Source organism: Micromesistius poutassou, assembly GCF_964030765.1.
Source record: "Micromesistius poutassou genome assembly, contig: SCAFFOLD_1594, whole genome shotgun sequence".
In the NCBI taxonomy this organism is placed as follows: Eukaryota; Metazoa; Chordata; class Actinopteri; order Gadiformes; family Gadidae; genus Micromesistius; species Micromesistius poutassou.
Window position 1 is genome coordinate 1 of NW_028177272.1, and position 10,000 is coordinate 10,000.

Genomic DNA, 10,000 nt, shown 5'->3' on the forward strand with positions numbered 1-10,000 from the left:
GTCCCCCCTCCTGGTCCTACAGAGTCCTGGTCCTGGTCCGTCCTACAGAGTCCTGGTCCTGGTCCGTCCTACAGAGTCCTAGTCCCCCTCCTGGTCCTACAGAGTCCTGGTCCTGGTCCGTCCTACAGAGTCCTGGTCCTGGTCCGTCCTACAGAGTCCTAGTCCCCCTCCTGGTCCTACAGAGTCCTGGTCCTGGTCCGTCCTACAGAGTCCTGGTCCTGGTCCTGGTCCTACAGAGTCCTGGTCCTCCTCCTGGTCCTACAGAGTCCTGGTCCTCCTCCTGGTCCTACAGAGTCCTGGTCCTCCTCCTGGTCCTACAGAGTCCTGGTCCTCCTCCTGGTCCTACAGAGTCCTGGTCCTGGTCCTGGTCCTACAGAGTCCTGGTCCTACAGAGTCCTGGTCCTGGTCCTGGTCCTACAGAGTCCTGGTCCTGGTCCGTCCTACAGAGTCCTGGTCCTCCTCCTGGTCCTACAGAGTCCTGGTCCTCCTCCTGGTCCTACAGAGTCCTGGTCCTCCTCCTGGTCCTACAGAGTCCTGGTCCTCCTCCTGGTCCTACAGAGTCCTGGTCCTGGTCCTGGTCCGTCCTACAGAGTCCTGGTCCTGGTCCTGGTCCTGGTCCGTCCTACAGAGTCCTGGTCCTGGTCCTACAGAGTCCTAGTCCCCCTCCTGGTCCTACAGAGTCCTGGTCCTGGTCCGTCCTACAGAGTCCTGGTCCTGGTCCTGGTCCTACAGAGTCCTGGTCCTCCTCCTGGTCCTACAGAGTCCTGGTCCTCCTCCTGGTCCTACAGAGTCCTGGTCCTGGTCCTACAGAGTCCTGGTCCGTCCTACAGAGTCCTGGTCCTGGTCCTACAGAGTCCTGGTCCGTCCTACAGAGTCCTGGTCCTGGTCCGTCCTACAGAGTCCTGGTCCTGGTCCTACAGAGTCCTGGTCCTGGTCCTACAGAGTCCTGGTCCTGGTCCTACAGAGTCCTGGTCCGTCCTACAGAGTCCTGGTCCTGGTCCTGGTCCTACAGAGTCCTGGTCCTGGTCCTACAGAGTCCTGGTCCTGGTCCTGGTCCTACAGAGTCCTGGTCCTCCTCCTGGTCCTACAGAGTCCTGGTCCTCCTCCTGGTCCTACAGAGTCCTGGTCCTCCTCCTGGTCCTACAGAGTCCTGGTCCTCCTCCTGGTCCTACAGAGTCCTGGTCCTGGTCCTGGTCCTACAGAGTCCTGGTCCTACAGAGTCCTGGTCCTGGTCCTACAGAGTCCTGGTCTGGTCCTGGTCCTGGTCCTGGTCCTACAGAGTCCTGGTCCTGGTCCTGGTCTGGTCTGGTCCTGGTCCTGGTCCTGGTCCTGGTCCTACAGAGTCCTGGTCCTCCTCCTGTCCTACAGAGTCCTGGTCCTCCTCCTGTCCTACAGAGTCCTGGTCCTGGTCCTGGTCCTGGTCCTCCTCCTGTCCTACAGAGTCCTGGTCCTGGTCCTACAGAGTCCTGGTCCTGGTCCTGGTCTGGTCTGGTCCTGGTCCTGGTCCTGGTCCTGGTCCTACAGAGTCCTGGTCCTCCTCCTGGTCCTACAGAGTCCTGGTCCTCCTCCTGGTCCTACAGAGTCCTGGTCCTCCTCCTGGTCCTACAGAGTCCTGGTCCTCCTCCTGGTCCTACAGAGTCCTGGTCCTCCTCCTGGTCCTACAGAGTCCTGGTCCTCCTCCTGGTCCTGGTCCTGGTCCTGGTCCTACAGAGTCCTGGTCCTGGTCCTGGTCCTGGTCCTACAGAGTCCTGGTCCTGGTCCTGGTCCTGGTCCTACAGAGTCCTGGTCCTGGTCCTGGTCCTGGTCCTGGTCCTACAGAGTCCTGGTCCTGGTCCTACAGAGTCCTGGTCCTGGTCCTGGTCCTACAGAGTCCTCCTCCTGGTCCTACAGAGTCCTGGTCCTGGTCCTACAGAGTCCTGGTCCTGGTCCTACAGAGTCCTGGTCCTGGTCCTACAGAGTCCTGGTCCTGGTCCTACAGAGTCCTGGTCCTGGTCCTACAGAGTCCTGGTCCTGGTCCTACAGAGTCCTGGTCCTGGTCCTACAGAGTCCTGGTCCTGGTCCTGGTGCGTCCGGGGACCAGCAGCAGTCTGATCAGTTCAGTGTGTGATCAACTCCTACCTCCTAATATATATAATATAATATAATATAATATAATATATTCTATATATATATATATATATATATATTCTATATATAGACGGTAATAACGTTGAGGTGTGACACAAAGACGCGCTGCGACGGATAACGTTTATTTCAGGACCATCACCCCATAAATACAAAAGTAACAAGGAACCACAGAAGAAGAAGAAGCAGAATGAAGGACATCACAAATAAACTCACAAAGGCTTTACAGTCAGAGGATCAGAACCTTCTGGAGCCACCTGACCCCTCCACACCACCGACCGGCCTGTCACTGGGCAGGGGGCGTAGCCATGGAGACGTCGTCCCCTCCCACCACAACCACCTCATCATCATCATCATCATACTATCATACTAGTACACCGCAACAATGAGTACTAGTACACCAACAATACTAGTACTAGTACCTCCTCATGTACAGGGAGTCAACCAGCACGCTGGAGGAGGAGTATATACACATTACATTACATTACATTATATATATATATATACACATACTATATTTACATTATAATGTATATATATTATATATATACATTATAATATATATACATTACATTATATATATATATATATATATATACATAATATATTTAATTATAATGTATATCTATAATATATATACATTATTATATAATGTATATATATATATTATATATATATATATTATAATATATATATATATACATTATAATATTATAATATATATACATGTTCCCCCTACAGACTGCAGTCGGGTGGTGTCGTCGGGTGGTGTCTGTCTGACGGGTGGTGTCTGTCTGACGGGTGGTGTCAGACGGGTGGTGTCAGACGGGTGGTGTCTGTCTGTCGGGTGGTGTCTGTCTGACGGGTGGTGTCTGTCTGTCGAGTGGTGTCTGTCTGTCGGGTGGTGTCTGTCTGTCGGTTGGTGTCTGTCAGACGGGTGGTGTCTGTTGGGTGGTGTCTGTCTGTTGGTTGGTGTCTGTCTGACGGGTGGTGTCTGTCGGGTGGTGTCTGTCTGACGGGTGGTGTCTGTCTGTCGGGTGGTGTCTGTCTGTCGGGTGGTGTCTGTCTGTCGGGTGGTGTCTGTCAGATGGGTGGTGTCAGACGGGTGGTGTCTGACGGGTGGTGTCTGTCAGATGGGTGGTGTCTGTCTGTTGGGTGGTGTCTGTCTGACGGGTGGTGTCTGTCTGTCGGGTGGTGTCTGTCTGTCGGGTGGAGTCTGTCTGTCGGGTGGAGTCTGTTTGACGGGTGGAGTCAGACGGGTGGTGTCTGTCTGTCGGGTGGTGTCTGTCTGTCGGGTGGAGTCAGACGGGTGGTGTCAGACGGGTGGTGTCTGTCTGTCGGGTGGTGTCTGTCAGATGGGTGGTGTCTGTCTGTCGGGTGGTGTCTGTCTGTCGGGTGGAGTCAGACGGGTGGTGTCTGTCTGACGGGTGGTGTCTGTCTGTCGGGTGGAGTCAGACGGGTGGTGTCTGTCGGGTGGAGTCAGACGGGTGGTGTCTGTCGGGTGGAGTCAGACGGGTGGTGTCTGTCGGGTGGAGTCAGACGGGTGGTGTCTGTCGGGTGGAGTCAGACGGGTGGTGTCTGTCGGGTGGAGTCAGACGGGTGGTGTCGTCGGGTGTTCAGTGGGTCTGCAGCAGCGCCCCCAGGGTCTGGAGGGTGGTGTTGAGGGCGGAGGGCAGCTCAGGCACGTCCCGGGCCACCCGCTGGATGGGCGGGGCGTGGACCCCCTCCAGGGTGTCCAGGATCCCTGAGGGCAGAGGGCACATGTGACCACGGGGGCCAATCACAGGCTCCGCTGGCAGAGACTCTGGGGCCTGTTGATTGGTCGAGGAACGGCCAATGAAGTGGCCCTTTTAGAGCCGGGCTCTGAACCCAGAGCAACGACCGGGCTGCTACCTTCAGCCTCGCCAGCCTCAAAACTAAACCCATCCCGCCGTTTGTGGGCCCCGCCCCGTCCTAACGAGGCCCCGTCCTAACGAGGCCCGTCCCGTCCTAACGAGGCCCCGTCCCAACGAGGCCCCGTCCCAACGAGGCCCCCTCCTAACGAGGCCCCGTCCCGTCCTAACGAGGTCCCGTCCTAACGAGGTCCCGTCCTAACGAGGCCCCGTCCCGTCCTAACGAGGTCCCGTCCTAACGAGGCCCCGTCCTAACGAGGCCCCGTCCTAACGAGGCCCCGTCCCAACGAGGCCCCGCCCCGTCCTAACGAGGCCCCGTCCTAACGAGGCCCCGTCCTAACGAGGCCCCGTCCCAACGAGGCCCCGTCCTAACGAGGCCCCGTCCCAACGAGGCCCCGTCCTAACGAGGCCCCGTCCCAACGAGGCCCCGCCCCGTCCTAACGAGGCCCCGTCCTAACGAGGTCCCGTCCTAACGAGGCCCCGTCCTAACGAGGCCCCGTCTTAACGACGAGGCCCCGTCCCGACGAGGCCCCGTCCCGACGAGGCCCCGTCCCGACGAGGCCCCGTCCCGACGAGGCCCCGTCCTAACGAGGCCCCGTCCTAACGAGGCCCCGTCTTAACGAGGCCCCGTCCTAACGAGGTCCCGTCCTGACGAGGCCCCGTCCCGACGAGGCCCCGTCCCAACGAGGCCCCGTCCTAACGAGGCCCCGTCCTAACGAGGCCCTGTCCTAACGGGGCCCCGTCCTAACGAGGCCCCGCCCCGTCCTAACGAGGTCCCGTCCCTAACGAGGCCCCGTCCTAACGAGGTCCCGTCCTAACGAGGCCCCGTCCTAACGAGGCCCCCCCATTAGTCTTAATCGTATCACTTCCTCTGCAGACCTGCAGATAGACTTTAATGTTGGATGAGGTGCTGACTGTGTGTTGGTTCTCCAGATGGGTGGAGGTGTGTTGGCTGGGTGGAGGTGTCTGGGTGGAGGTGTTGTCTGGGTGGAGGTGTGTTAGCTGGGTGGAGGTGTTGTCTGGGTGGAGGTGTGTTGTCTGGGTGGAGGTGTGTTAGCTGGGTGGAGGTGTGTTGTCTGGGTGGAGGTGTTGTCTGGGTGGAGGTGTGTTAGCTGGGTGGAGGTGTGTTGTCTGGGTGGAGGTGTTGTCTGGGTGGAGGTGTGTTAGCTGGGTGGAGGTGTGTGGGTGGAGGTGTGTTGTCTGGGTGGAGGTGTGTTGGTGGAGGTGTGTGGGTGGAGGTGTGTTGGTGGAGGTGTGTTGGCTGGGTGGAGGTGTCTGGGTGGAGGTGTGCTGTCTGGGTGGAGGTGTGTTAGCTGGGTGGAGGTGTGTGGGTGGAGGTGTGTGGGTGGAGGTGTGTTAGCTGGGTGGAGGTGTGTGGGTGGAGGTGTGCTGGCTGGGTGGAGGTGTGTTAGCTGGGTAGAGGTGTGTTAGCTGGGTGGAGGTGTGTGGGTGGAGGTGTGTTGTCTGGGTGGAGGTGTCTGGGTGGAGGTGTGTTAGCTGGGTGGAGGTGTGTGGGTGGAGGTGTGTTGTCTGGGTGGAGGTGTGTGGGTGGAGGTGTGTTGTCTGGGTGGAGGTGTGTTGGTGGAGGTGTGTTGGCTGGGTGGAGGTGTGTGGGTGGAGGTGTGTTAGCTGGGTGGAGGTGGAGGTGTGTTAGCTGGGTGGAGGTGTGTTGGTGGAGGTGTGTTGGCTGGGTGGAGGTGTGTGGGTGGAGGTGTGTTAGCTGGGTGGAGGTGTGTTCCAGATGGGTGGAGGTGACGGAGGACTCACCCTCCACCAGCTTGTGGTAGGTGAAGTGCAGGTAGAGGAGGGACAGCATGTGGAGGGCGGCCAGCGAGCCGCAGAGGAGGAGCCGAGGGGTCTGGCCCACGGTGCGCGACAGCAGCACCGCCACCTGGTGGACGTTGTTGTTATTACACTCTTTATTATTATATTATATACACTCTTTATTCTATAGAACAATCTGGTCATTTGATTCATCATTATTATTATGTTATATACACTTTATTCTATAGAACAATCTGGTCATTTGATTCATCATTATTATTATATTATATACACTCTTTATTCTATAGAACAATCTGGTGAGTTCAGCATCTTCATTTCCTTTATTGTGATAGTCATATTTTGTATACATTTGTAACCTCATTTAATTTCTCGTTCACTGTATACAGTATATATAGTATATATACTGTATACAGTATATATATAGTATATATACTGTATATAGTGTACTTTAAAATACCCCAAATTTGAGTGAACATACGACGTTCCCTACATGTTACTCCCGTGTACCACAATGACTTTTACTGACGCAAATGACGTTCAGAAATGTTCAGCGTAGTGTCCGAATTCTCGTTTGTTCGTACCCTATATAGTTCACTATATCATAAACACTATATAGTTCACTATATCATAAACACTATATAGTTCACTGTATCATAGACACTATATAGTTCACTATATCATAAACACTATATAGTTCACTATATCATAAACACTATATAGTTCACTATATCATAAACACTATATAGTTCACTGTATCATAGACACTATATAGTTCACTATATCATAAACACTATATAGTTCACTATATCATAAACACTATATAGTTCACTATATCATAGACACTATAGTTCACTATATCATAGACACTATATAGTTCACTATATCATAAACACTATATAGTTCACTATATCATAAACACTATATAGTTCACTGTATCATAAACACTATATAGTTCACTGTATCATAAACACTATATAGTTCACTATATCATAAACACTATATAGTTCACTATATCATAAACACTATATAGTTCACTATATCATAGACACTATAGTTCACTATATCATAGACACTATATAGTTCACTATATCATAAACACTATATAGTTCACTGTATCATAGACACTATATAGTTCACTATATCATAAACACTATATAGTTCACTATATCATAAACACTATATAGTTCACTATGTCATAAACGCTACATAGGGAATAGTGAGTGAGGGAATAGGGAACGATTTGGAACACAGCTCTAAGCCGTTTCTCAATACCAAGTACGCAGACTACTTACTCGCGGACTTGGAAGTACGTACTTGGCAAGTCCGGACTTTCAAGTACAGACTTCCGAGAACGCGAGTACGCACTCTGCAACTGGAACAGCAGCGGACTCGATGACGCATTCTGGGATATTTAACGGTCCCCTTAAGTCCACACGAGTCACCTCCGATGCGTCCTCGGTGGAACGGCCTCATGGAGAACGCATCGAGAACACACACGGGTTTTACGACAGTACTCGCGTACTTTGGAATTGGAACAGTGCTTGGGGCTACCACTGATGACGTTTACCGAGAACGCAAGTACTACACGAGTACACACGAGAACGCGATTTGAGAACACCGCTCTGGTCTGTTCCTGAGCCAGGTGGCTGATGGGAGCTCTTACCATGCGGAGAGTGGACAGCCCGCCCACCAGCAGCCACAGGCCGTAGAACAGGAAGTGGAAGTGGATGTTGTAGGTGATGAAGAGGACCACGCAGTGACCAAACAGCCCGTAACCCTGGGAGACGGAGCACAGACCCGTGGGTCAACACGAGCTCAACGGACCGTCCAGAACATAGATATATATAGAACATAGATATATATAGAACATAGATATATATAGAACATAGATATATATAGAACATAGATATATATAGAACATAGATATATATAGAACATAGATATATATATAGAACATAGATATATATAGAACATAGATATATATAGAACATAGATATATATAGAACATAGATATATATAGAACATAGATATATATAGAACATAGATATATATAGAACATAGATATATATATAGAACATAGATATATATAGAACATAGATATATATAGAACATAGATATATATAGAACACTAGATGTATATAGAACATAGATGTATATAGAACATAGATATATATAGAACATAGATATATATATAGAACATAGATGTATATAGAACACTCAATCTTGATGTTCTACATCTAGTGTTCTATATCTAGAGTTCTATATGTTCTATATCTAGAGTTCTATATGTTCTATATCTAGTGTTCTATATGTTCTATATCTAGTGTTCTATATCTAGTGTTCTATATGTTCTATATCTAGAGTTCTATATGTTCTAGATCTAGTGTTCTATATGTTCTATATCCAGAGTTCTATATGTTCTAGATCTAGTGTTCTATATATATAGCCTCCAGGAACCTCTTTGAGTGATCACATGAGGGATGAATATGTTGATCTTGACTAGTTGACCTCATAGTTACATGAATGCCTAGTAAAGTGTTATTGATGGTCTAATGACCTAGATGAAGTCATCGATGGTCTAATGACCTAGATGAAGTCATCGATGGTCTAATGACCTAGATGAAGTCATCGATGGTCTAATGACCTAGATTAAGTCGTCGATGGTCTAATGACCTAGACTAAGTCATCGATGGTCTAATGACCTAGATGAAGTCATCGATGGTCTAATGACCTAGATTAAGTCGTCGATGGTCTGATGACCTAGATGAAGTCGTCGATGGTCTGATGACCTAGATTAAGGGACTCACCAGCAGGGAGAGGGTCTGCAGCATGGTGATCTGGGAGTGGACCAGGTAGGCCAGGAAGTAGACCAGCGACGACACGCCTAACCAGTAGCCGAAACACGTACCAAAGGCCGTCCCCATCAGGGTGCCCTCCCTCTGCACACACACACACACACACACGCACACACACACACGGTCAGTACCGGAAACACACACACACTGGGTCAGCACTTCTGGTACCACTTCTCTTCACCACCTCTCACTCACTCACTCACTCACTCACTCACTCACTCACTCACACACTCTCTCTCTCTCTCTCTCTCTCTCTCTCTCTCTCTCTCTCTCTCTCTCTCTCTCTCTCTCTCTCTCTCTCTCTCTCTCTCTCTCTCTGGGGGTCTTACGATGATGGTCTGGGAGGTCTTCATGCCGTGCAGCAGGATGGCCACCAGGGTGAAGACCAGCATCATGGGCCCGTACAGCTCCCCCGCCACCTTCTACACAACACAACACAACACAACACGCTTACACAACACACTTCAACCACACATTGACCTGTCTCTGTACTGTCTAACCCCTACCTGCTCCTTAATGACCTGTCTCTGTACCGTCTAACCCCTACCTGCTCCTTAATGACCTGTCTCTGTACCGTCTAACCCCTACCTGCTCCTTAATGACCTGTCTCTGTACCGTCTAACCCCTACCTGCTCCTTAATGACCTGTCTCTGTACTGTCTAACCCCTACCTGCTCCTTAATGACCTGTCTCTGTACCGTCTAACCCCTACCTGCTCCTTAATGACCCGTCTCTGTACTGTCTAACCCCTACCTGCTCCTCAATGACCTGTCTCTGTACCGTCTAACCCCTACCTGCTCCTTAATGACCTGTCTCTGTACTGTCTAACCCCTACCTGCTCCTTAATGACCTGTCTCTGTACTGTCTAACCCCTACTGCTCCTTAATGACCTGTCTCTGTACCGTCTAACCCCTACCTGCTCCTTAATGACCTGTCTCTGTACTGTCTAACCCCTACCTGCTCCTTAATGACCTGTCTCTGTACTGTCTAACCCCTACCTGCTCCTTAATGACCTGTCTCTGTACTGTCTAACCCCTACCTGCTCCTTAATGACCCGTCTCTGTACTGTCTAACCCCTACCTGCTCCTTAATGACCTGTCTCTGTACCGTCTAACCCCTACCTGCTCCTTAATGACCTGTCTCTGTACCGTCTAACCCCTACCTGCTCCTTAATGACCTGTCTCTGTACTGTCTAACCCCTACCTGCTCCTTAATGACCTGTCTCTGTACTGTCTAACCCCTACCTGCTCCTTAATGACCTGTCTCTGTACTGTCTAACCCCTACCTGCTCCTTAATGACCTGTCTCTGTACCGTCTAACCCCTACCTGCTCCTTAATGACCTGT

General features: G+C 51.0%; 1 protein-coding gene across 1 annotated transcript in view; it reads right to left on the reverse strand.

Annotated features, from left to right (window-relative positions):
• Positions 1-3,272: 3,272 nt before the first annotated feature.
• yipf3 (Yip1 domain family, member 3) overlaps positions 3,273-10,000 on the reverse strand; it is a gene marked incomplete at its 5' end in the record, with an annotated part of 8,564 nt that continues 1,836 nt past the window's right edge. Inside the window, 6 exons of the mRNA XM_084491142.1 lie at positions 3,273-3,591; positions 3,700-3,868; positions 5,784-5,907; positions 7,465-7,578; positions 8,609-8,740; positions 8,986-9,078. Coding sequence (XP_084347268.1) covers positions 3,741-3,868; positions 5,784-5,907; positions 7,465-7,578; positions 8,609-8,740; positions 8,986-9,078 — 591 coding nt within the window. The remainder of the gene's footprint in view (positions 3,592-3,699; positions 3,869-5,783; positions 5,908-7,464; positions 7,579-8,608; positions 8,741-8,985; positions 9,079-10,000) is intronic.